This window comes from Apodemus sylvaticus, chromosome 3 (genome assembly GCF_947179515.1).
Source record: "Apodemus sylvaticus chromosome 3, mApoSyl1.1, whole genome shotgun sequence".
Lineage (NCBI taxonomy): Eukaryota > Metazoa > Chordata > Mammalia > Rodentia > Muridae > Apodemus > Apodemus sylvaticus.
This window is the reverse complement of record NC_067474.1, coordinates 113,019,799-113,047,346: the sequence shown is the minus strand read 5'-3', so window position 1 is coordinate 113,047,346 and position 27,548 is coordinate 113,019,799. Positions and strand designations below refer to the sequence as shown.

The 27,548-nt window shown below is 41.4% G+C and overlaps 1 protein-coding gene and 1 pseudogene across 1 annotated transcript; both read left to right on the top strand.

Moving 5' to 3' along the window:
* The first annotated feature begins 1,504 nt into the window (after positions 1-1,504).
* Positions 1,505-1,601, top strand: LOC127681859 (uncharacterized; annotated as a pseudogene).
* A 108-nt stretch (positions 1,602-1,709) lies between these two features.
* On the top strand, positions 1,710-27,048 carry Tm2d1 (TM2 domain containing 1). The gene is made up of 7 exons (XM_052176806.1): positions 1,710-1,907; positions 4,186-4,255; positions 9,191-9,299; positions 10,532-10,623; positions 15,854-15,927; positions 24,087-24,215; positions 26,736-27,048. The coding sequence occupies exons 1-6, from the start codon at positions 1,737-1,739 to the stop codon at positions 24,195-24,197; spliced, it is 627 nt and encodes a 208-aa protein (XP_052032766.1). The 5' UTR covers positions 1,710-1,736; the 3' UTR covers positions 24,198-24,215; positions 26,736-27,048.
* Positions 27,049-27,548: the final 500 nt, after the last annotated feature.

Sequence of the window (27,548 nt, the reverse complement as noted above, 5' to 3'; positions counted from 1 at the left end):
TGTGTGTGTGTGTGTTGGGAAGACTGGGGGAGGGGAGGGGAACTGTAGTTGGAATGCAATCTATGAGAGAAGAATAAAAGTAAAAAAAAAATGAGACTTAAGATTTTATCAAATTTAATTAATGTAGCAGCCATGTAATCATAGTAACTCATGAGATCACAAGGCTGAAAAACAGAGCAGTTCCTTTATTACAGATAGAAGGGGCTTGTAAGAGGAAGTGATACATCACCAATACTTTAATACATCATCAATTCAAGAGTCAATTTTCTGTCCACGTGATGCTGGAGACGATGTCCAGGGACCTGTGCTTGCTAGGCTACTCTACACTGTCCCAGCTCAGGAGTCAAAAGTTTTATAGTTTTAACGCTGCCTAAAATCCTTTTAATTTTAATTCTTTTAAATTTACATATTGTAGAAGAGAATAAAGATAATCACTAAAGCTATAAAATAGGTTCAGTAATGGGATTAATCAGCAAAGCATCAGCAGTTCTAAGTAATTGTTTTAAACCTGTATTAAAATTGATACATAGATCAGCAGTATTCTTGCACTCAGCAGGAAACCATCTAATTCTATCATAATTTCAATAAGCACAGAATTGCTTTCTTTAGTCTTTTGGGTTTATATTGTATTTTTAAAAATCAACTAGAACATTCTGAGTCCAAGTAGTAGTTAAATGGAAAGTTGCTTTTATCATCTTTTAAGATGTATAACTGATGTTCTGTCTTTTTTAGTATTTATTTTTATTTTATGTGTGTGTTTTGTCTGCTACTTCCATCATGTAGATCCCAGGGATAGAATTCATTTGTCAGGCAGAGTGACAAAGACTTTTACCCACTGTGCCAAATATGTGCATAGTCCTTGAGAAGGCCAGAAGGGGACTTTAGATCTGGAAGTGGAGTTACAGGTCCTTAGTCACTGCGTGGGTGCAAGGAACCAAACCTGGTTCTCCGAAAGAACAGCAACTGCTCTCGACGCTTAAGCCCCAATATTCTGTCCTCCAACACCAGTCCTTTATGGTGGCTCACTATACAATGTCTGCAGCAGTCTATAATTGCACTTGGGTCACTTCTAGACAACTGATTCTAAATTCTTCCAACCATAGGGAAACCCCATCCTTTGGAGCTTTCAGGATCAACACTGGTGCCCACTAGGAGCTGGGGCTCCTCACAAGAAGCTGTTTCTCTCTCCTTGTGAGGGTTCTTAGGGAAGCTACTAGAGAAGACTCCCAAACGTGTATTTTTTTTAATTATTCTGTTTTTAAAAAGTGTGTGTGTGTGTGTGTGTGAGTGTGTGAGTGTGTGTACGTGGAAGTTAGGTTTTTTTTCCACCATGTAGGTTCCAGGGATTGAATTTAGATTGTCAGGCTCAGGAATAAGTACCTTTACATACTGAGCAGTCTCCCTGACCTGGGGCATGTTGTTATTTGATTGTTTATTATTATTGTTATTGTTATTGTTATTATTATTATTATCATCATCATTATCATTATTAAAGTTCCCATGCTTGCTTTGGCAGTACATATAGTAAAATTGGAACGATACAGAGATTAAGATGGTCCTTGCTCAAGGATGATAAGCGAACATATTTTTAAAAAAATCTTGCCTATGTGACTGTGCCAAGTTATCCTAGGCAGCAGCCTTTAGAAGACCTAGGCTGCGACTCGGGAGCCAGGTCCCTTTAAGGCCCTTCCTTATCTCGGAGGCGGAACCGGAAGCGGGAGGACGCGGTGCCCAACATGGCGGCCGCCTGGCCCGCGGGTCGGGCTTCCCCAGCGGCGGGGCCTCCGGGCTTCCTCCGCACTCTGTGGCTCGTGACGGTCGCCGCGGGACATTGTGGGGCTTCTGCCTCTGGCGCTGTCGGGGGCGAGGAGACGCCCAAGTGTGAGGACCTCAGAGTGGGACAATATCCTCCGGAAAGCCGCCGTTCTCAGGCGGTCATCTGGACCCCGGGCTGTGGGATGGGGACCGTGGTCCCCGCTGTGGCTCTAGTGACCAATGGCCTCCGGGAGGTGAGGGGGGCTGTGGGGACGAAGGGCGACCACCCTGTGCTTTCCCTGGACCGGTCAGTAGTTGGCACTTCCTATTCCGATTGACCATGTATCTTACCGGGTTGCTCACTTACTCAAACACACACATCTAGGCTTTGTCCCAGAAACTAGAAATGCAAAAATTGTTAAGACAGGTCCCTGAAAGTTTTCAGGTGTTGAGGGAGACAAGTAATTACTAGTGAGCCAATGCATGTTTCTCATTTGTCATTAACGTAACAAGTATCACCTACAGCCATCCTCAGGACTGCTGCCAGGCAACTGACTGCTTCACTTTGTGGTTTTAGACAAATTATTATTATATGTTTTCAAGTTAGAGATCCTCTTGGATGTTTTAAAATGTAATATTTGTATTATTTCTTTGTAAGAATTTCACCCAGTGGATTTTGATCATAGTCACACCGACTTTTCAACCTCAAACCCCTTCTAGATCTACTACCCTCCCATTCCCTCTTAACCTCGCCCCACCACACACACACACACACACACACACACACACACACACACACACACTTAAAAAACAAAACAAAACAGAAAAAACCTCCTAACACAGGGAGTCAGATATGTGCTGTTCATATCCACGGTGGTGTGGGGCTATCCACTGAAGCATGGCTGTCTTACCTGAGACTTAAAATTGTGACTCTCTAACTTAGCAGACATCAACTGGCAATAGTTAGGGGTGGGGTTTTTGAATGAGCAAATAATTTAAGTCTAAAGCATACTAATAACAGTGACCCCCCCCCCAACTTATAGGAGTATTTATGCTAGTTTAATTAGCACAGCAGTTTTGTTGGGTGTTTACAGTTGAGAAATCTGATTTAGGATTTGGTGAATTGTCTTATTACAGTAGCATGCCAAAGAGAAGGTGAAATTCGAGTTACACTCAAATAGCTATGTTTGAACAAAACGAGTACTGACACGATGCCTCAAACATTTATGTATAGATATACCCAGACCTGCAGAAGCAAGAAAAGTTCTTAAGAAAAATCTTAAAATTAAGAAAGTTCTGTAATATCTGTGAGTTAAGGAGGACTTCCATTAGATTTTCAGACTACCTCTAATTTACTTTGCTAATCCCATGAAACAGGGAGTCTCTGCCATACTGAGTTTGCCATTGTCTTATGCAAGACAAGAGTATCCTTCTAAGAAGTATTTGAGCTGATCATGAGCAGTTGAACCTGGTGAAGCTGCAGAGCCTGTAGAACTCTGGTGACAACTGAACATTGCCTTAATGGCCTAACTAAAGATGACCTTTCCAGAAGTGATTCAGAAGTCCAAATAAGGGTCAACCTGTGAGTAAAGACACCTCGCATGTATCATACCTATTCCGTTGGACTGTGACCCATATAATCTTTAGACAATAAAAGTAAAAACATTCTTATTTTTTTTTTAGCATCTAATAGAGAATGGTTTTCAATAACTCAAGATCCTACTGGAGATACCACAGAGATATCAAGTACAACAGATGCAAAGGATCTCAGTTTTGAGTTGAGAGATCTGATTTGGCTGCCTATCACTTACATGCGGGATAAGCCACTCAAAGTTAAAACCTCAGCTTGTGCTTCTGTGGTATAGGAATAATAATATCTTCCTCATTCGTTTGTGTTACATGAAATTAACGGCAAATTAGTTGAATCCAGAGCTCTGGAAACTGATGTGTTTTTAAACTTAAAATAATTTGGTGAAGATTTTTAATTTAATGTCACTTTCTTTTTATTCCCCGATTGATAATTCTTTGAAGATAGGCATTATCTGCTAGAACTTTTGATAGAAATGTATTTTATGTGACTTCTATATAATTATTTAATTTTCAACTATTATCTAGGTAACACTAAAAGTGTATTTGGGTGTTTTGTTTTGAGATAGGGTCTCTATATAGCCCTGGCAGACCTGGAACTCATTCTGTAGACGATGACCCTGAACGCAAGAGAGCTCTACCTGCCTTTGCCTCCCAAATGGGGGGATTAAAGGCATGCACCACCATAGCAAGTTTAAAAGTGTATTTATGTCTGACTTTGTTGATTAGTACAAACTCAAAGCCTCTCTGTATATGTGAATCAATAGGAGTATGCAAGACATTTAAAACATAGTATTTTATGTTAGAAATATAATTCAAATTTCCTTAACTTTTTAAACATATATTTGTAAAGAACCAAAAATAAATGATGCTACGCAAGAACCAGTTAATTGCACAAACTACACAGCTCATGGTAAGATTTCCAGAATCATTGTCTTTAAAATGTTTTGTAAGATTTTACCTATTTCAAGTAACAGGGCATTATCCTTAGGGGTAATTAATAAATGTGTTTTATGTTGCATTAGATAGTAGTGTTCAGTTTTTAGAATAATTTAGATTTGGAAACTGATTAAAATTGTCAACATTCAATTAATTAGTTGGTTAATTAATTTTGTGCTTGTGATTGAACCCAGGGCTCCTTGCATGCTCTTCCAGAGTTATGCCCAGTGTCACTATTTAAGTTAAGAAACAAGTTTTCTTAATTATATAATCTGGGGTGGTTTTTTAATGTTTATTTATTTTACAGCATTAGGATCTGTTATATAGATCATGTTTTTAAATTTTTATTTGTTTATGTTTAACTGATTTATGAAAACATAACTGTTGTATATATTAGTTGTATGATGAAGAGTGTGTGTGTGTGTGTATGTGTGTGTAATACTTAAGTCAGGATAACCATTTTTATCTCTTTAAATATTTCTAGCTTTCTGCTTCCCAAGCTTTGTTATAGAGATATAAATACAGTTATTTAGTTAGGGTTTTGCTTTTTTTCTTTTCTTCTTTCTCTCTTTTTAAGACAGGGTATCACTGTGTAAGCCTTGAAATCACAGCAATAGATCTTCCTGCCCCTTCCTCCACAGTGCTAGGATTAAAGGTGTGCACTACTATGCTATCGTAGTCACTGTTCTGTTGCTGTGAAGAGACACCATGACTAAGGCATAAATGGAAGTGTTTGGTTGGGGGCTTTCTCACCGGCCTAGTTCTTTATTATCAAGCCAAGGAGCATGGTGCAGGAGCAGAAAGCTACATCTCGATCCACAGGCAGAGAGCAAGACATTGGGTCTAGAGTAGGCTTTTGAAACCTCAAAAACCCCCAGTGATATACTTCTTCCGGCAAGGCCGCAAGGCCGAATCTCCCAACCCTTTTAAAATAGTGTCGATTCCTAATGACTGAGCATTCAGATATATGAGCCTATGAGGCACTATGATGGAAAGGCTTGGTACAGGGAAATTGTTCGTATTTTGGCAGCCTAGAGGCAGAGAAAGGACAGATAAGGGAGAATCATAGTCATGCCCCAGTGGCCTACATCCTCCAACCAGGTCCCACCCCATGAAGGCCTATTAGAAGTCTGACAGTGAGCTTTACATTTAATTGTTGGAGTTTGGCTTTGCTTAGATTTGATTGTGACTGTGCCCTGGTTCTTCTCGTTTGGAGTAGATAAATAGTTAACTTGTGTTTGAATTTACAGGAACACACAGTTGAGATATTTTGAATATTTTAAGTAGACTATAGTTATTTTAGGAACTGAATATTTGACACAAACTAGAGTCATTTTAGAAGAGGGAATCTAAGTTGAGAAAATGCCCCCACCAGGTTGGGCTGTGGGCAAGCCTGTGGTGAATTTTCTTGATTGGTGATGGACGTGGAAGGCCCAGTTCAGTGTGAGCTGTGCCACCCCAGGGCCAGTGGTCCTGGCTGCTTAAGAAAGCAGGATGAGCAAGCCCTGAGGAACAGCGGTCTGCAGCACTCTTCCATGGCCTCCGGATCAGCTCCTGCCTCCAGGTTGCTCACCCTGACTTCACTTAGAGATAGGGTATGCTGTGGAACTGTAAGCTGAAATAGACCCTTTCCTTCGTAGTTGATTTTGGTCATGGTGTTTATCACAGCAGAGAAACTCTAAGTCAGGGTGTAAACTCAGAGGAAGTCAGGGTGTAAGTTCAGTGCACTGGGATCGCAGCACATGAGGTCATAGGGCAGTTTTATGTGGGCTCTTAGGGCTGGGAATCAGACATTTAAGTCTCAGTGGTTACAGAGCCTTCTCCTTTCTGGCTCTAGAGCACACTCCCTTTCCCTGTGCTGTGCCGTCACTGATGGTAGCCAACCGTTCTTGGCATTGCTGTTCTGCACTTGTGTCAACTCAGCCCTTGCCTCTACCTCATGCATTTTCTCTGGTCTTCGTCCTCCCTTCATGTACCCAGTTTCCTTCTTTTTTGAGACAGTGTCTTACCATGCAGCCTTGACTGGCCTAGACCTCACCATGCAGACCAAGCTGGTCTTAAATTCACAGAGATCCTCCTGCCTCTGCCTCCCCATTGCTAGGAATTAAAGGTATGTGCTACCAGATCTGGCCATTTTCATTTTTTATATAAAAGGTTAAGGCCTACTCTGATAATGTCATCTTAACTTGATAAATCTACCAAGAACCTATTTCCAAATAAGGTACCATGTTTAAGGCATAATTCAGTTTATAACAAATGCTATTATATATGTATTTTTTTTCCTAAAACGGAAGTAAGTTTTTAAAAATTTTATAGATGAGACTGTTCTCAGATAATGATGAACATCAAATTCTTCTGGTTTTTCAATTTTATTTTAAAGAGTACTGTAGCATTGTAATCTTAATGCAGTATTTAGTATTCTTGAAACTACATATTTTTGTAGCTATTTAAGTTCATATTAAAAAATTCAAATGTCAGATATATGAAGCTTTAAAAATATTTACAAATGAATAATGAGAGCAAAACTGTCTGAAGCCTGTCAGCTGAGCTTGCTGCGTAGCCAAGAGGATGACTTTGAACTTCTGATCTTCCTCCCTGTACCTCCTCAGAGCTGGGGTTGCAGGCATGTGTTCTCTTGTTGGCTTTGTTACCACTGGACGCGTCATTATTGGGGTCTGTTGTGCACTGTGGGCTGCCTAGTCGTGTGTGTGGCCACTATCCCCATTGCTAATAGCAGCCCTCCAGAGGTGATAACAAAATGCCTCCAAGAATTACCTGATGTCTTCTGGGGACCAGAGTCACCCTAATTGAGAACTATTGATCTAAGCCAGACATGGTGGCTCACACAATCTTAACCCTTGGAGCCTGAGGCAGAAGTACAATGAGTTTGGGTACAAATTGATATCCTATCTCAAGAAACAAAGAGCAAAAGACAAATATACTCATCTGTCCATGTGTGGTGTGCCCTGCTTTACAGCCCAGCACTCAACACCTGAGGCAGGAGGACTACTATGATTACTTCTGTTCTTTTTCCCATCCATTCATTTTTTGTAATAGTTTTCAACTGAATTGAATCTGTGTCTTTTATCTTACATGCCACTTTGTTTTAGATTTTTAAAGTGCATTAAATAAGTAAAGTTTATGGATTGTATGGTTTGAAGTGTGAGGAATCTAGTGGATATGGGCCTCTCATAGAGGTTTGGTTTGCTTGGCTTCTTTTTCTTTTGATAGTTTTCATGTACTACTCTGCTCCAAAGAACAAAACAAAAAACTGATTTGTTGGAAACCATAGAATAGTTACAAACCAAACAGAAAATATATTCCTTTCATAATAAAGCCATCAGGTCTCTGCGTGTGTTTTATTTCACAAAGTTATATTTTTAGCATTTTCAAAAAAAAAAAAAAACCCAAAAACCCATGATTGTTGATGCTAAATATATAGGTAAGTATTTGCTAAAACTATCCTAAAAATATTAATACTCTTAATATTCATTGAGAGGATTTAACTCAGTAGTAGAGTGTGCATGCATGCACACACACAGATACTGAAGAAAGTTCAGATAGGCATGGTATCACATGTCTTTAATCCCAGCTCTTGGGATTAGAGGTGGAAAAATGATGGACTTCAAGGTAAACTTTTGCCACATACAAGTGAGTTTGAAGCCAGGTCTCAAACAAACAAACAAAATGTGTTGAGTACCTACTAATGCTATAGACTTTTTGGTACAGTTTCATATATTTAACCATAGTGGCCTTATAATGTAAGTGATCTTAGTATTATTTTTACCTATAAGGAGGCTAAGGGGTGAAAGAAACAAAAATAACCTAGATAAGGTCGTCCTTGCTTCTAAATTCTTCTTTACACCATAAAGCTGTAAAGAAACTTTGCTTTTAGGACAGTGTTTACCTGGCACAAAGTAACATCTGTACTGCTTGTTTATATTGTGTCTTTGATTATAAGTGTAGATTTATATTGCTAAATGCTGAATAACACTATACCAAGACCTAGAGTATTTATCTATATCTTCTATATAATATGATATATACACACACACACACACACACACACACACACACAAATACATGTATGGCAGCCATTGTCTACAATAGTGTCATCAGTTACCTACCTTGTGTTGTAGAAAAATACCTGATAAAAACAAAGAGGCTTATCTTGGCTCCCAGTTTCAGGGGACCCAGTCCGTGGTGGCAGCTAGGTGTGATGGCGGGCAGGAGGCAGCAGACCGCACTGTGCCATCGTCAGGAAACTGTAGCGGGTGCTGGTCCTCAGCTCACTTTCTCCTTTAGATTTCCGTTACCATCCCAGCCAAGGAGTGACACTGTCCACAGTTAGGGGGGTCTTTCGGGTCTTCCCTAACTAGGTTAGCTTTAATTCAAGTAATTCGTCAGATATGTACGGAGTTGACAGTCAAAATTAGCCATCATAAATAATTATTAAAACCTGGAGATATAAACCATAGATTCTGTTTAAATAACTTGATAATTACCAAATGGATTGTCCTCAAAACTTTAAGTATTTATCTGAAAGGTGAAAAAATTTTAAATCAATAATCTTTTGCAGTTCTTCCTTTGCTATCAGATGCAAGAGACTGAACTAGATGGGCTATGAACATAATCTAAAACAGTATAACAATATTTGTATTATTGTATGAAGAGAACATTATATTTATCCTCCATATAAATGTATTTCATATATATATGAATAGATATATGTACATATATATGTGTATATATGTATATATGTATGTGTATATGTATATATGAATTCTTTAACTTCTGTCTAAATAAAGTCTTCTGTCAGATGTTGCAATGGGAGGTAGTTTGTTGTAATATTATAGGTTCTTTTGTGTTTTGCCACTGTTGAAAAACAATTCACTTTTTCTGTCTTTAGTTCAATGTTTTCCAGCACCCAAAATAACTTGTAAGGATTTGAGTGGTAATGAAACACATTTTACTGGAAATGAAGTTGGTTTTCTCAAGCCCATATCTTGCCGAAATGTGTAAGTACATTACTGAAAATTAAAATGTTGTATCTTGATTTCATGGAGTGAACGATAATGAGATGTTATGGGAAGTCTTGCATGTATAATATGTGTCTTCTTGCTAATATCAGACAACCTTCTATTTTAAGTTTATAGATACAGTTCATCAGCCAGGAGCTGGGTTAAGTTGTGAGGTAATAAAGGATAGAAATTGACTCAGGCCTTGTAAAGTACAGTGATATCACCAAGTGAGTTATGCATAATTTTTTTTCAAAATATAAATACAAATGGGTATTTACTTATTGTATCAGAAAAGCAGTGTTGTTAATTTTTGTATACTGTGTTAGTTACTTTTCTCACTGCTGTGACAAAATACCGTACAAAAGCAGCTTATAAAGAAGGGTTGGTTTTCCCTCACAAGTAGAAGGGCATCATAGCAGGGAGAGCATGGGGCAGGAGCTTGAGGCAGCTGCTTTCCTAGGTTGGGAGTCACGGAGCGGAGAGATCAAAGCCGGACTCAGTTTACTCTTGCTGTTGAGTCACTCCAGAACCCTGGCCCACGGAATGTGCCGTCTACATTTAGGGTGGGTTTTCATACTCCAACTCAGTCTAGACACTCCTCTGTAGACATGGCCAGAGGTTTGTCTCCTGGCTAATTCTATATCCTGTCAAGTTGACAGAATTAACCATCACACAGTGGTTTCATATTTGTAATAGATGATCAGTAACATTAGGCAGAATTCAAAAGCTGGATGAGGGTAGTAATAAAGGAATGGACTTTATTTTGAGAGTGTTTTTTTTTTTTTCTATTAGAAAGCTTGCATTCAGTTTTTCTTCTGTGAAGTAAAGACATGTTTACTTTTCCTACCTTCTTTCACATCTGGCATTGTCTGTATATTAGGACTATGAATGGTTGTATTTTATTTGCTAGTACATATTTGCAGTCATATTAGGAAAGAAGTAAAATTTTGGATTTTTAAAATGTTTGGATCATTGCTTACAGCCACTAAAATATTAGTCTCTGAGGGAGAGAGGTCTATGTTGCTTTTATTCATTAAGCACCGTATAATGCTTAGCATTCGTTGTATACTGTAAGCTTAGCACAGTGTTACTGACATAGCCTCAAAGATGATGAATGAGCAGATGAGTGAGCCCCTGGGTAAATAAGCAACAACTCACAGATTTGTTTCCTAAAATGTTCAGCTGTTGGCAGTGCATGGCTGTGACACCCAGGTTTTAATTCTATGCAGGAATGGCTATTCGTACAAGGTGGCAGTTGCATTATCTCTTTTTTTGGGATGGCTGGGAGCAGATAGATTTTACCTCGGATATCCTGCATTAGGTGAGTATCCTTCACCCAAACATGAAAAAAAAATCCTTGTGAAACTTGTTTAAAGTTTGTGTTAATGAACATTTGCCTGTGGTTTAGATCTCTCCACGCACAAGATCTGTGTAAGTAGCATAGGTACGTTTTTCTCTGCGTTTACCGCATGCAGTTCTGCAGCTCAGCCAAAGCAGGCAATGCTGGCTGTTCCTGAGAAGTCTCCTTTTGGAAAGTACACTTGAGAAGAAGGCTTATCACTTGACTGTTGCGTTATGCTAGTTTCACAGTGCCTATATAGTAAGCAATGGTGAGTGTGCGTTTTTTCTCTCCAAAAGAGTGTCTGTCATCTGCCAGAGTCACTGTCACTGTTGCCCTGAGAACAGAAGCAGCTCCCCTCAGGACAGGGTGGGTTTGGTGATCTCTGGGTTGGTTCTGTGACTTGGTTGTTGTGAACGATGCTGCAGCAATAGGAATGTGCAAGTGTCTCTGTGGTGTGTTGACTTGGAGTCCTTTGGGTAAGTACGCAGGAGTGTGGCTGGGTCGCTTGGAAGATGCATAGTGAGTGTTTTGGGCTTCATGGAATCGTGGAGTTTGGTAAGGTGGCCTCTTCTTTCAGTGTTAGTTCTTTGAATGCCTGAGCACAGGTCTTTCTGTCTTCTCATATCTCCTAGTAGTGTTTTGCTTTTTTCTTCAGTGTTTTAAATTTTCATTAGACCAATCTGATACTCCCTTGGTTAGATCGATTTTAAAGTATTTTACTTTTTGTTGAGGCAAATTGAGAATAGAGGTGTATTTCTTTTCTTTCTTAATAGAATACAGGAAGGCTTCTAATTTGTTTTTTCTTTCTTTTTCTTTTTTATCTTATATTTTAATTTTTTGTTTTTTTCTCCATTAATTTGTTTATTAACTTTGCAGCCTGATCTCAGCTCCTCTCCTTCCTTTCTTCCCTTACGTCCCTACCCCACTCTCACCCCCCTTCTCCTCAGAAAAGGGCAGGCCCCCCATGGGTACCCAGAACCCTGGCAATCAAGTCACAGCAGGACTAAGAGCATCCTGAGGCCAGACAAGGCAGTCCAGCTATGGGAAAGGGAACACAGTCAGAGACAGCCCCTGCTCCATGTCAGGAGCACTTGAAGAACAAACTGAACATCTGCTACAGATGTGTAAGGGGCCTAGTTCCAGCCCATGCATGCCCTTTGGTTGGTGCCCCAGTCTCTGTGAGCCCCCAAGGGCCCAGGTTAGTTTACTTTGTCAGCCTTCTTGTGGTGTCCTTGACCACTCTTATGCCCTCATTCCTCCCCCCCATCCCCAGCGCTTCCACAAGACTCTCCGAGCCCCACATGATGTTTGGCTGTGAGTTTGTCCATCTGTTTCCATCAGCTACTGGATAAAACCTCTCAGAAGACAGTTATGCTAGGCTCCTGTGTGTAAACGTAGCAGAATGTTATTTTTTCCCTTTTATTATATATTTCCTTTATTTACATTTCAAATGTTATCCCCTTTCCAGGTCTCCCTTTGGGAAACACCCTATCCCATCCCTCCTCCCCCTGCCTCTATGAGGGTGCTCCCCTACACACCTACCCACTACCACCTTCCCGTCCTGCTATTTCCCTACACTAGGGCATCGAACCCCCTCAGGTCCAAGGGCCGCTCCTCCCGCTGATGTCCAAGAAGGCCATCCTCTGCCACTTATGCAGCCAGAGCCATGGGTCCCCTCCATGTGTACTCTTTGGTTGGTGGTCCAGTCCCCAGGAGCTCTGGGGGTCTGGTCTGTTGACATTGTTGCTCCCCCATGAGACTGCAAACCCCCTCAGCTCCTTCAGTCCCTTCTCCAACTCCTCCATTGGGGACCTCACACTCAGTCCAATGGTTGGCTGTGAGCATCCACCTCAAGCACTGGCAGAGCCTCTCAGGAGACAGCCGTATCAGGCTCTCATCAGCAAGCACTTCCTGGCATCCTCAATAGCATCCAGATTTGGTGACTGTGTATGGGATGGATCCCCAGGTGGGGCAGTCTCTGGGTGGCCTTTACTTCAGTCTCTGCTCCACACTTTGTTTCCATATTTCCTCCTGTGAGTATTTTGTTTCCCCTTCTAAAAAGCACCGAAGCACCCACACTTTGGTCTTCCTTCTTCTTAAGTTTCATGTGGTCTGTGAATGGTATTCCCAGCTTCTGGGCTAATATCCACTTATCAGTGAGTGCGTACCATGTGTGTTCTTTTGTGATCGAGTTGCCTCAATCAGGATGATATGTTCTGTGTGTCAGTCCTCCTGGGAGACCAGTTCTCTCAGGGAGGAATTTGGGTTTGGAGAGCTGTGGGGCTCCATGTCTCAGATGGAAACAGGAAGGATCCTGTCCCCGGCTGTTCCTTGGTTCCTGTGTCCTGAGGGCTCTGGGCGGGACCCTCTGAGCAGGAGTGGTGGTCTTACCTGTGCTCTCAGGTGTGTCAGCACTCCTGGGAGGCCAACTCTCTCCCGTGGTATTTGGGTATGGAGTGCTGTAGCACAGGATCAGCTCCGGGTGCAGCTTCTAGGCGCAGATGAAACCGGAAGCAGCAGAATGTTATTAATCGTGTCAAGGATTGGCTCTCTCCCATGGAATGGGTCTGAAGTTGGGTCAGTCATTGGTTAGCCATTTCCTCAATCTCTGCTCCATCTTTATCCTTGCACTTCCTGTAAGCAGGACATATTTTGGGTTGATAGTTTTTGAGTGGGTTGATGTTTCCTCTCTTCAGTGGGGGTCCTGCTTGGCTATAGGAAGTGGCTTCTTCAGGCTCTATATCTTCCACAGCTAAGTGTCTCAGTTAGGGTTACCCCAAAAGACTCCCAAGAGTCTCCCCCATTCCAGAGCCATTTTTGTTCTTTCTCCCAGCCCTCCCCACACCTGATGTCCATCCCGTTCCTGTCCCCATCTCTTCTCCCACCCAGTTCCCCCTTTTATCTGCTTCAGATGTCTATTTTATTTTGCCTTCTGAATGCGATTCAAGCATCCTTAAGCAACTTCTAATTTTCTATATTAATTTTGGCCTATATTAATTAAGGCTGGCCTTGAACTCTTAATCTTCCTACTTCTTCCAGTGTGAGGCACCACACTGGAGCCCTCCCCACACCTGATGTCCATCCCGTTCCTGTCCCCATCTCTTCTCCCACCCAGTTCCCCCTTTTATCTGCTTCAGATGTCTATTTTATTTTGCCTTCTGAATGCGATTCAAGCATCCTTAAGCAACTTCTAATTTTCTATATTAATTTTGGCCTATATTAATTAAGGCTGGCCTTGAACTCTTAATCTTCCTACTTCTTCCAGTGTGAGGCACCACAGTTGACTCTGTATTAATTTTGTAGACCGCTACTTTTCTGAAACTTTCCAGAGTTTTCTTGGTAGTCTTTAGGTAACATTTATGTAGAAAATCATATTATATATAAGTAAGAATACTTTGGTATCTTCATTTTCTGTTTGTGCTGCCCCCATTAGTTCTTTCTCTTGTTTTACTGATTTAAGAGAAGAAAAATGAGCATCCCTTCTTGTTTCTGAAGTGGTGTAAGCGCTTAGTTCTCCATTTCCAACGATGTTGACTATACAGTTTGTTATATATAGCCTTAAGTGTGTTGATATATTTTCTCCAATTCTAATCTTTTTATAGGACTTTCATCATAAAGGGGTGCTGGATTTTTTTGTTAAGACCATTTCTGCATCTATGGATGTGATTATGTGATCTTATAGTCGTTGATTTGCATATGCTTAACCAGTCTTGCCTTACTGTTATGAAGCCAACTTGATCATGGGTGACTAATATTTTTGATATGTACTTGATCAGCCTACATGCATTTTATTGAGAATTTTTGCATCTTTGTTCATCAGAAAGATTGATCTCTATTTGTTCTTATGTCTTCATCTGATTTTGTTATCAGGGTAATAGCTTTGTAAAAAGAGTCTAGAAGTGTTCCTTTTATCTTCTGTTTCATGACATAATTTGAGGATTGGTTTTAAGATTTATCTATTTATATTTTATATGTATGACCTTTTCCTGCATGTATGTATGTGTATACAGTGTGTATGCCAGGTGCCATTGGAGGTTAAAAGAGGGGATCAGAGCCGGGCAGTGGTGGCACACACCCACAATCCCAGCACCTGGGAGGCAGGGCGAAGCGGATCTCTGAGTTCAAAGCCAACCTGATCTACAGGGCCAGTTCTAGGACGGCCAAGGCTACATGGAAAAACCAAGTCTCCAGACCACCTCCCCCTGGGGGCAAAAACAAGAAGGAGAAGCGGGCATTAGATTCACTGAAACTGGAGTTGCAAGTGTTTGTGAACCACCATGTGGGTGCTGGAAATTGAACCAGGTTCTTCTACAGGACCTGCTTAACTGCTGATGCAAACATTCTGGCCTCAAACTGTTGGAGATCCATCTGCTTCTGCCTTCTGTGTACTGGGATTAAAGATATGTGCCACCACTCTTAACTTTGACTATAGAGCAAATAAACAGAAGTTTAAAAGGTCTAGGATGAATTATACGTATGTGAATTACTAGTCAAATTTTGGAATTTTTTTTTATTTTTCTTGGACATTTTTTGTTGCTTGATAGTATAGAACTGAACTTTCTACTCTGTTCAGTAAAACATCACATAATATATTTTGTTTGATCAGATCAATAATGGGCTTTGCTGCTAGAAGATATTCTGCGGCTCTGGGTACTGCGATTGTGCTGCGGCCCTGGCTGGCTGGCTAGGCACACGGAGCACTCCCCTGGCCCTGGTGTGTGTGCGGAGGTGGAAACATTTCTTAAGTTTTGTAAGAGTATAATGTTTTTCATTTAGTTACTAATATTTCATTGTTGTTGTTGTTATATGCATTATTAAACTATTTGATCACCTTTCATGTACATGAAATTCCTTTAAAACGTTCTTGTAATTTATGTTTTTAGGTGAGATTTGATTTTTTTTTTTTTTTTTTTTTTTTTTTTTTGGATTTGGTTTTTTCGAGATAGGGTTTCTCTGTATAGCTCTGGCTGTCCTGGAACTCATTCTGTAGACCAGGCTGGCCTCGAACTCAGAAATCCGCCTGCTTCTGCCTCCCTGAGTGCTGGGATTACAGGCGTGCGCCACCACCGCCCGGCTGAGATTTGATTTTTTAAGATTATACTTTTTTCTCATCATACTATAGAGTATATAGTAGTTTGGTAGAAAACTAGAATTGTTTTACATGTTTATGAGACTTACTAGACTGTAAACTTTTTGTATGTTTTCCTAGGCTTGTTAAAGTTTTGCACCGTAGGATTTTGTGGAATTGGGAGCCTAATTGATTTCATTCTTATTTCAATGCAGGTAAGTTATTTTTAGTCTGGAACATAGACTGACTTTACAGTCTGTGAGGAGTTTGGTGGTCTGCTGGTGGATGTGACACTTTCCAGCTTTTCTGCAGATGCTGGGCCTGAGTGGATGCATTCTTAGTAAACATTTCTCAAGCTGTAGCTTTAAGAGATACTTATTTCAAAGGGCACTTCATGTTCAGAAATGACTGTAGATACTGGTTCAAGTGTGTTAGAGATTTCCTTACTGAAGAATTTTCTGAAATCTATGATTTTATGACATTATCTGTAACGAGCCTCTAAAGCAGGTTGCAATGATTTCTCTGACTTACCTGATTTGCCTGATAATCATGATCACCTTGTCAGTCACTGGAATAGGATACGTTGATGGGACTTTGGTATATGAACCGACAGGCTGAGGGCAGAATTGAGGGGTTTTGTTGTTTTGTTTTGTTTTGTTTTGTTTTGTTTTTGAAGTGCATAGACATTCTATGAATTGCATTCAGTGCAAATGACAAAAGTTGTAATCTAATCTAGCTAATATACTAGATGTAGAACAAAGGAATGTCTGTGTGATTTCTAGTAATGGGATAGCCCCAAGCAAAACCAAATCCATTCAGGTTCTATAGTCTCTGATAGCCTCACCTTCTCATGCTACAGTGGGTATGGTGAATGGTACAGTTGATGAGATGCTGTCCTTAAGCACTTAAAAAGTACCACCAGATGTTTTCTTTTAAATATTGAACAGGTTGTGATTACTCGTGAAACTTCTTCAGTTAGAGGCAAGGGTGACAACTGGCAGATGCACTTGGGCAAGTGGGTATGGGGCAGTTAGCGACCTGAGGGAGAGCGTCAGTGTGCACTGAAGTCATTATGTGTCACTGTCTTCTCACTCAGCACTGCTCTTCTTCAGCCCTGGCTGCTTGGTAGTACTGCCACATTTTAAGCCAGCCAGCGTACTGGGAGGAAGGGAGGCATATGGACCAAAGATAAAAGACTTAAACAAGGAAAATATTCGTTTTAAAGTTAGACTTTCCCTGCCTTGACACACAGCCACATGCCTGGTCAGACATCCTGTCTCCTCTAACTGTGGACCGAGTGAATGCATGAAGAGCGGAAGGCTCCTATGCACACAGGTGTAAGCATGGACTTTTCATTTTAAATGAAGATGCAATGAATTCATGTTTTGTTGGTATTTTTCAAATTCAAATGTCCAAAATTCAACCCGCCTTGGTTTTTTTTTTTTAAATATTTATTTATTTATTATATGTAAGTATACTGTAGCTGTCTTTAGACACCCCAGAAGAGGAGGGCATCAGATCCCATTACAGATGGTTGTGAGCCACCATGTGGTTGCTGGGAACTGAACTCAGGACCTTCGGAAGAGCGGTCAGTGCTCTTACCTGCTGAGCCATCTCTCCAGCCCCCGCCTTGTTTCTTTTTGAGAGACTATTACATATCATAGACTAGCTCTGAACTCATCTTCTTGCCTCTGTATCTAGAGGTGAAAGACAAAACTAGCTCCTACAAGTTTTCTTCTGATTTCTACACATATGCCATGGTGCATGTACTCACACATGCCACCTATCCCTACCCACACAAAATAAATCCAATTAAAAAAAATTCTCTACAGTAGGTCTGACAAGATAGGTTAAGCAAGCAAGTGCTCAGGTATAATAAGTTGAGTTCTTTCCTGGAGGACTTTCAATCTAGCTATCCTAAGAGAGGTTTGATAATAGTCTACTTTTTAACAGGATATTTCCTTACGAACCAAGGCTTTAAATAGGAAGAGCTTGATTTTTGAGCCAGATGGTGGCTCATGCCTGTAATCCCAGCACTTGGGAGGTTGAGACAGCAGTTTGAGGCCAGCCTAAGCTACACAGTAAGTTCAAGATAGTTTGTTTCAAAACAGCCAACCAAAAAATGCTGATTTCATCTTGAATACTTTTTTTTTAAGATTTATTTACTTATTTTTATGTATATGACTACACTGTAGCTGTCTTCAGACACACCGGAAGAGGGCAGTGGATCCCATTTACAGATAGTTGTGAGCCACCATGTGTTTGTTGGGAATTGAACTCAGAGTAGTTGGTGCTCTTAACCACTGAGCAATCTCTTTAGCCCCTTGAATAATTCTTTAAATTTTGCAAAAATGTTAAATATCCTAGGCTTTTCAGTTTATCTTAAAACATAAATGATGTACGAGCTCTGGTTACCTTTGGGGAATGGCAGCCTGTTCTGTGAAATGCTACACGACTGCACCTCAGCCTTGACATGCGTGCACACTGTTGACTAAAGGAGAGCTAAATGTGCTCCCTGTAAACAGTGCTGGAGCACGGGCAGCTACTCAGAGGGTGCTCGGTACAGGGCAGCAGTGCAGAAGAGCGGAAGGCTGAGGAATATCAGGTCTGCCCGCGTGCTCTCACCTCATTCACTGAATCCTCCTGTCATGTATGGGGTAGATTGGAAAACTGAGTGACTAACGTGTGCTGCTCCTGCTCTGACTTTATTAGGTAGGTTCCAGTTCACTTACCTTGCAGGGACATTTAGTGACTTAGTGACAAATGTTTGAAACTGGTCTGACTAATCCCTAAGCTTTTCCTCAGGAGACATAGTGAGTGCTACTACCTAAAGGATAATATTTATATTGGTCATTTAGATTAAGATGATCAGTTGTTAGAAGCAATGAAGTCAAATTGTTCAAATCTGAAAATTCTTGTTCTTGACTTGACATTCTGATCATAATTACAATGTGACCATGAGAAGATGGTTCTGGTGCCCTCATAAAAAACAAACTTGCCGGGCGGTGGTGGCACACCCCTTTAATCCCAGCACTTGGGAAGCAGAGGCAGGCGGATTTCTGAGTTCGAGGCCAGCCTGGTCTACAGAGTGAGTTCCAGGACAGGCAGAACTACACAGAGAAACCCTGTCTCAAAAAAAAAAAAAAACCAAAAAACAAACAAAAAACAAACTTGCAGAGAAGTCAGTATGGACACAATAGAGTTCAGCTTGTCCAGGGCCTCAGGGTGAACAGAGCTGCATGGTTGTCCTCTGGTTGTAGACAGCTGACACAGTTACTCTGTCGCTAGTGTAATAGCTCCCTGGGAGATGGTATGATCTGGTCAGTGTTTTGTTCTGACAGTGTTAATATTTGCAGTCTTTTTATGGAGAAAGTTAGACATAGTAAAAGAGGTCTATTGGCTCATGACTGTAATCTCAGTACGCAAGGGGTTGAGGCAAAATGATCTTGAGCTGAGGCTAAGCAGGGCTATGTACTGAACCCCAGAACAGCCTAGACTACATTGTGAAACCGTGGTTCAACAAAACAAGCAAACAAACAATAAAACTCAACTTGTATGTAATGCCACACTTGTTTAATCTTAGCACTTGAGAGGTTGCTGCCTGAGAATTAAGAGTTCTAGGTCAGTCTGGGCCACATGAGACCCTGCTCAGAAAAAGAAAAACACAATTAGTGCTTATCTATTCATTTGTTTGTGGCTCTTTATTTATAAATGCTCAGCCACCGACCTACATTCCCAACCCTTCTTTTGTTCTGAATCATTCATGACATTTTAAGTTTACAGAATAGTTGGGTTATCTAAGAAGCCTGGTGTCAACAATTCAGACTGTTAGCTGGGGGTCTGTATATGTTGCTGAAGTGTAGGTAATGAAGTGCTTAGCTATCTACATTTTTTTAATTTAATTTCTTCTTATTGAAATGCCACTTGAATATGCACAAAGAAAAATTTGTTTTACAACAATAAAATCAAATACTTATAAGTTGCAGACACATTAATAAAATTCAGGTAAAGTAAATTTTTCTATGCAGTAAAATATTAAAGTTGTGAAACCATCTTACTTAAATGGATAGTTCAGAAGCATTAATTACTTTCAGTAACACTGAACAACCATCACTGTGTGTACTTTCAAGCTTGTAAGAATGGAGGACTCACTTCGTCTCTCAGTGTCTATCTGTCTGTCTAGCTAGCTAGCTATTCTATCTATACTGTTATCCACCCCCCTCTGTGTATGTGTGTTCTCTTGAATGTGGAACAAGGAATTGAAAATGTTTACCCAAGTGTTACACAACAACATGAAAATGCCTTAAAATCATAGTTTACTGTGACAATAATTTTAGCTAGATCTGGTGGCTCAGGCCTATAATCCTGACTACTTGGGAAGCTGAGGCAGCAAGATTGCAAGTTCAAGTCCTACATAGGTACATATCATGACATACATGTAGAAGTCAGAGACTAATTCTGTGGAGTTGGGTCTCCTTCCATTATGGGCTCCAAGGAGCTCTGGCTGTCTGGCTAGGCAGCAACTCCATTTTATCCACAGAGCCATCTTGTTGACTCAGAAGTGACCCTTAGAGTGTGTTGGCCCTCTTGCTCACCTGTTTGTATGCCAAAGAACTTTGAAGAACTAACATTAATAACTCAAGGGAAAATTAATGCTGTAATTTCTAAGTTATATACAACATTGAACCACATTCCTGTAAACTATTGAGTGCCATCTTCATATAAGAAGGGGAGGGTACTAGCACTTCGCCCTTCTCCAAGTCAGCGGCTGACATATTGTAAAGCATCTGTGCCTAAAACCAGTTGCACGTGGGCTTATTAGAAATGCATGATATTAAAAAGTCACCCAATCATCTTTCACCCTATTTCTAACGTTTCTGTATTTTTCTTCAATGAGTAAATGCAATTATCAGGAAAAATAAAACAGGAAGAAATGTAGAGCAAAAGGCTCGGCTCCAGAAGGGTCACACACTCCCAGATGTGCTTTCGCAGTGTCGTTTGGCCCCTTTCCACTAGCTAAGCTTCACTTTCTGTTGTCTTAATAAAGTCTCAGAATGTCGTCTTCTAATTACCCATTCTTCTCTTAGCTTAATGTTCTAGTAATTCCTCATGACCCTAGCCACAAAAAATGTCACAGATGCATTAATTTTACTTAAATTTATACATAGCATCCATAAATGTCAGACAAGTTAATTTAATCATTAGGAATTAAGTCAACACGCACAGCAGCAGCTGACATCCGTAAGCAGCTGGCTATGTAGGTAGGTATTAGTTGAATCTACCAGAGGAAGGCCCCTGTTGGTGGGGATGGTGTCTTAGCACTGTTTCATGCTCATAATCTGGTGCTTTCCTGGAATAGTGTAGGAATTAAGTATTTGTTGAGTTGAGTTTTGGTTTTTATGAGATGGATTCTCCTTATGTAGCCCAGGCAGGCTTCAAGCTCCGTAGTTCAAGCGGTTCTGTTCCTGTGTATTCTTGCTGTAGCCCTGCCTCCAAGTCTGGGACTACACTGCATGCTGCTACATCCATCCAGCCTTTTTAGTTTTTGAGACTGAATGAACTATATCTTTTTAAACTAAAGTCCTTTTGTTTTTATCATTTAGGTTTATTTATGTGTGTGAGCGTTTTCCCAGTGTGTGTATATGTACACTTGTGTTTCTGGTGCTTGGCAAAGATCGAAGACAGTGTCTGATCCCTGGGAACTGATGTTGTGGATGGTTGTGAAGCCACCACGAAGGTGCTGGCAATCACAGCCAGGTCCTCTGCATGAGTGACAACTGCTCTTCTGAGTCATCTTTTTAGTCCCTGTTTGTTTATTTTTGTAAAACAGTTTTTTGTATAGCTCAAGTTGACCTTGAACTTGTGGTAATCCCCCTGCCTCCATTTCTCAAGTGCTAGAATTACAGTTTTGCATCACAACTCCCAGCTCTGAAATCACTTTTAAACGAGAAGTGTTCGTGACAGCTTTATTTTACTCCAGTTGTATAACCCTTAGAAGAATATTTTTAAGTCTGTACCCTATGCATATTTTTAAATTGACATTTAAGTTTTCCATCATAAATTTAAATAGTTGCATGGGATGTAATTTTAAATATTGACATGTTTAAATAAAACTGTTACATCAATTTTTAAATGTATCCAACAGTCTATAAATACCATAAAATTTAAATGTCATCTACTTTATAAAGAAGGAATAAACTCTTCACAAACTATAATAATTTTGTTTTTACTTAAAATATTAAATGGTTTTATGTAAAGGTCCTGGAAAATGAGATTTGTAACTGGCACACAGACACAACCATGAGTGGTAGACATGCTGACAGGGCATTTGGAATGAACCTATTCCAGCTCACTGCAGGCCCAAAGCACTTTGCCAGGCTGTTGCATTTCTTCCCACATGAAAACTTACCTACACTCCCAGGACCAATAGACTCTAGTAAGCTATCAGAAATGCCCTTAAAATACAATGCCGCTTTAAACACCTTAGAAACAACAGCCAATCCTAACTTACTGACAAATTTGGGGAAACTACCTTCAACAAAATTATCACCAAGCCCTGTATTGTGTGAGGACCCTCGGCAGTGCACCTTGTTTACTGTAAGTCTGATCTCAAGGGTTTCTGTCAGGTGAGTGTGCAGGCTCCTCACTCAGAGCTGTTCCCATTCTGTGGACGTGCAGGCTCCCATCTCCTTATCTGTAAAATACGTACAAGCGCTCTCAGAGCTTTGAGACTTAAAAGTGCACGAAGCTGCTGCCACACCACCCTGTTGCCACTGTGCCTGTCCTAGTGCTCTAATACTATGGCACGGCAGGACACCGCCCTTACACTTCCCTACAGTTTCCATGTCCCATAGAACTGTAGGGAATACTGGTGTAAGTAGCCAAAATACCAGCCGCAGGGCATCCCAGCCTCACTGGCTTCTGTCTGTAGTTTTCACCCTGTGTTTGGATCTGAGGCAGCTGCTCATTAGGACTTTAGAGATAGACTGCCATGGCCCAAGGTCAACCTGGACCAGGGACTTGACAGCTGCAGTTGAGACCAAAGCCAGAGTTCTGTATAAGTTAGTGTCAGATTGGCTCACCAACCTCCAGGAACCAAAAATCCTCAGAGGTTTTTATACTTAGAAGCAGTTGTTACTGTAATGTTTGGGGTAGGCTTTGATGATAGCTTTTCTGATATTGCTTGGAGAAATGACCACAATGAGAGGAGACACAGGACAGGAAAGTAGTGAAAACATGCCTACTGAAGCCTGCTGCTAGGCAGGTTGGTTTTACAGAGTATTAATGCCTATAAAACTTCCTAACTTGGCAAATTCTTGTTTTCTCCTGTTAAGGCTATAGTTGTTGATGTGTATATGGAGGGACATGCCGTGCAGGGGTTAGAGGACACGGGGCTGCAGGTGTTTTCTCACCTTCCACCATGGAGGCTCCAGAGCGCAAGCTGAGGGTCAGGCTTGGTAAAAAGCTTCTCAGTGCTTGCTGAGATTCCGGCCTGGAGAGTTCTGTCTCAAATGAAAATCTGCAGAATCTTAATTATACTGATAGAGTAGACACGTGTATTGTTTAAATAAATATATCTTTATGATTTTAAGTGTATGATTATCTTGCCTCCATGTATGTTTGGGAATCATGTGCATTCAGTGCCTGTGGTCTGAAGAGGGCAGCCGATCCCTTGGTACTAGAGTTACACATGGTTGTGAGCCACTGTGTGGGTGTTGGGAGCCAAGCCTGGGTCCTCTGTAGGCCAGCCAGTGTTCACACCTGCCGAGCCTTCCCTCCAATCCCCAGCGTGTGACTGTTCTCTCAACAGCTTTCTCTGCATTCAGGGAGTAGTAGTCAGTTACACTGCCATCTCGTCTCCTTCCGGAAGTCTGGCCTAGACAGTCAGACTAGATTTTATTTGCTTGGATGTAGTCATTATCCAGCCATGGTCATCAGCTACAAACATATCTTTGAAAGCCCTTCCCTGGAAATGGTGTGTGAACAGCTGGGGAGAGGGGAGTATTGGAAAGGGCTGAGGTGGGACTCCGTGACTGTCATCTTGCCAGCCTGCAGGGAGAACAGGAGCAAAGCATGGGGCGGGGCGGGGTGGGGTGGGGCGGGGCCAGGTGGGGAGGCCAGAGGAGGAAGCAGGGAGGCCAGATCAAGGGGTGGGCAGCATTTGGAATTGGATGAAAAGCCAGTCCTTGCAGTATTTCTTTTTATCTGTGAGCCTCTTTCCATGTCATCTGCTTTGCTTTTTAATTAGACTTGTTTTTTTTTGGGGGGGGGGGCGGGGGGGAGGGTATGACTGAAATAATTTTATTGCTTGCTAACAAAGCTAACTCAAATATCTTTGGTAAGAAGAATAACAAATTTTTTTTCTCTTTTCTAGATTGTTGGCCCTTCAGATGGAAGTAGTTACATTATAGACTATTATGGAACCAGACTTACAAGACTCAGCATTACCAATGAAACATTTAGAAAAACACAGTTGTATCCATAAGTGTTTAAAAGAGGAACAGTAAGTGCTTTGTGTCTCTCTCTCTCCTTGACTCTGTGTCTTGTGGACTAGGAGACTGGGAGAGCGGCTTGAGTGATCATTTCGTGCTCTAGGCCTCTTGTTTACCTTTCTCAGAGAGTGAGTTCAGATTCACATGTATGTCAGTGTCTCCAATCCACTGAAGTGTTCTTACACTGCTCAAGCACCTGCAGTGTCCTAAATGGAGTCTTTGTTTCCCGTGAATATAATTTTCACAAGACAAAAATGAAAATATCATATGGTGGTGATGGTGAGGTGTGCTACATGTGCTTCTATGTGGAGTGCTTTCTCTTGTCCATTTCCCTGGGCAAGATAGATAGTCTTTTGTTTGATTCTTGGTTTGGATTTGAGAAGGGTTTTTGTTGTTGTTGTTTTTAAGAAACAAATTTTTTAACAATCTCACACACGTGTATGACATGCTGTGGTCTGCTCACACTCCCCCCCCTCCCCTCCCCTCCCCTCCCCTCCCCTCCCATCCCATCCCATCCTCTCCCCTCACTTCTATCTCCATTGACTCACCTTCCTCCTCCTAGTAGGTCTCTTGCCCATTATCATGTCATTTTACCTTTGCTTTGTGACACATTGGATGGGGCACTTATTACTGGGACAGGAGCCTAGCTTAGTGATCACGCTGCTAGGGACAAGGACCCCCTCCCCCATCAGTTAGCTCTCTTTCTCCAGTCCATGACTCAGTGTTTATGGCCTTGTTTCTTTTTTTTAGTGCTGGGGATTGAACCCAGGGCCTAGCACATGCCATGCAAGTGCGCCACAACTGAGCGCCATCCACGTCCTGTTTCTTGGTTTCTTAGATATCAGTAGATAGTTTCCAGTGGCCTGGAATTTGCTATGTTGCCCAACATGACCTCAAACTCCAGGTCCTAATGTTTGCACCTACCAAATGCTAAGATTGTAGGAATGTACCGACATGCCCAGTCTTAATAGGATTTTTAATCTCCTTCTTCCCAAATTCAAAAGCTGCAACATCCAAACTTTTAATGTCTTTAAGTACTTAATCTAAGCTAAAGATTGGGTCTACCCACGAGGTTGTGATTTCAGCTTTTAGTAGGCCTGCTAGCTAGACTGAGAAGTGCTGACTCTTCCTGGCTGACTATCTGTTACTACAAAGACTTACTCCATTTACTGTGGTAGTCTAGTTAATAATTTTCCAGGGCTGTCCAGATTTTTTTCAGAAGGACATGGGTAGGTCAGGAAATGCATCTCCTGATACATTCATTCTCTGTGTTATAAAGCATGTAGATGACATGTATTGTACTTTATATCGAAACCCACTGTCAGCTGTCCAGCTGCCTGCCCTCATACAGGCTGCTGAAGGCAGGTTAGAAGTCCAGACCACCATTGTTGAACTCCATCTCAGACTTGTTCTGGAGGTGAGAAAGGGAGGAGACATTGTTTTATGTGTGTATGATGTGTAAATAGAATGTAAAGCCTAAGTTTGCCTAATGGGCAGATTATTTTCTCACATTGCAATTATTGAATATATCTTATTATTATAGGTTTGAACAGTGATCATCTCTGCAAAATACAAAACTGGCTATACACAAAGTTTCCAGATTTTCACTATATAGCCCAGGCTGACCCAAAACTCACTATACAGCTCAACTAGCCTCAAACTCTGCCTTCTCCTGTCCCAGCTTCCTGATGGCTAGGACAGCAGGCATAAACCACCATGCTTGGTTTAAAGCCCTTCTTATTGAGCACACACTACTCTCCCAAAGCACTGGAGCTTATTTCCCAGGGTCCAGTTTGGTTGGTTCACAGCTGCAGGGTCTCCAACACTCTCTTCTGATCTCCTAGAGCAGCCGAGTTTGCATGGGCACTCCCTGCCCTCCCTCACTCCATGCATAAATCCGTAAAAGTAAGATCAATCTTTAGATAGTCCTAAATATGTTTTTCTAATTTTCTAATTTCCCTCCCTCCTTCCTTTTACCCCCTCTCTCCCTCCCCCCATGTACGTATGTACGTACGTGTGTGTGTCTGTGTGTCTGTGTGTCCGTGTGTGTGTGTCTGTGTGTCTTTGTGTCCGTGTGTCTGTGTGTGTGTCTGTGTGTGTGTGTGTCCGTGTCCGTGTCCGTGTGTGTGTGTGTGTGTGTGTGTGTGTGTGTGTGTGTGTATGCATGTGCTTACCATGGCATGTCTGGGGAAGTCTGTTCTCACCTTCTGCCACATGTATTCTGGAGACTGAAGTCACACCATCAGGCTTGTTGACAAACACCTTTATCCACTGAGCCATCTCTCCAGCCCCTTGTGACCTTTTTTATAGCATATAAAACTACTCTTAAGAGTAAGGGGGAAAATGTGTTGGTTGGATAAAGCGTTCCAATGTCTGCCATGAGCTGGGAGCTGGGTCAGTGCTGGCGTACATGCGTGGCATGCATTGGGCCTCCATTGCATCCCCAGCTGAAGGGGAAAAAGCAGAAGTGTGTCTGTGGAGCTTGATGAGCAGTTCTAACCTTCATTCCCTTGTTTGTTTGTTTGTTTTAGGATTTGAGCCTCCCTGATTTCAATCAAGAGCCCTGTGTGTGGAATTCCAGATTTTCCTTTTCCTTTAGTATCACTTCATGGGTTCTAGATGATGTTTTGACATGTGCTCAATCTTGATTTGTTGATTTAGTTAAAATATACTATTCCTAGATTTATTTAACAGTCTTTCTTAAAATCAGTATACTATTTTTCATGGGCTTCTGTCTCTATGAGATAGCTAGTCTTTCTACTGTTACTATTGTATTACTGTCATGTCCTTTACACGTCACTTGTCATTTTTATTTGTGAAAAATAAAAAGATAACTTATTCACATTTTATTGACCTGTTATTAAGAAGACCTTTATTACTAAATGGAGCTGTCTTCCTCATTGTGGGGTCCTTCGAAAGCAGTTAATTCATGGTGTAAACAAACAGGGTTCATGCTATTGGCTTGCAGGTCCTGTGTGTCAGCCCACGGGGTTGCTGCAGCGCTCGATTCTGTGTACCTCAGGAGCTAAAGATGGCCAGTGTGGGGGATGGTGAGGCACATGGACACTTCTGGTCTCTGAAGTGTGAACTGCGTCCTTTTGCTTGGAGAGTAACACACCAGCTATGGAAGGTCAGGTGTGACTACTGCAGCTCACTGCAGTTACAATGGACACTGCATGACAATGGGGAATGCCATCCAGACATCACTGCCTGCCCTCTGTGAGCATAGCCAGGCAGCTGCCAGTGTAAGAGCTCCGAGTGACATACTGGGATCTGAATGCCTGTGTGTTAGCACCTGTTTTTCTTACTCCATTAGAGGGGCTGTAAGAAGATGAAAATCTGTG

Coding starts and splice junctions, on each gene's coding strand:
- Tm2d1 (XM_052176806.1), top strand. CDS start 1,737: ATGGCGGCCGCCTGGCCCGCGGGTCGGGCTTCCCCAGCGGCGGGGCCT. Junction 1,908..4,185: donor ACCTCAGAGTGGGACAATAT/CCTCCGGAAAGC, acceptor TTTTAAACATAT/ATTTGTAAAGAACCAAAAAT. Junction 10,624..15,853: donor CCTCGGATATCCTGCATTAG/GTGAGTATCCTT, acceptor ATGTTTTCCTAG/GCTTGTTAAAGTTTTGCACC.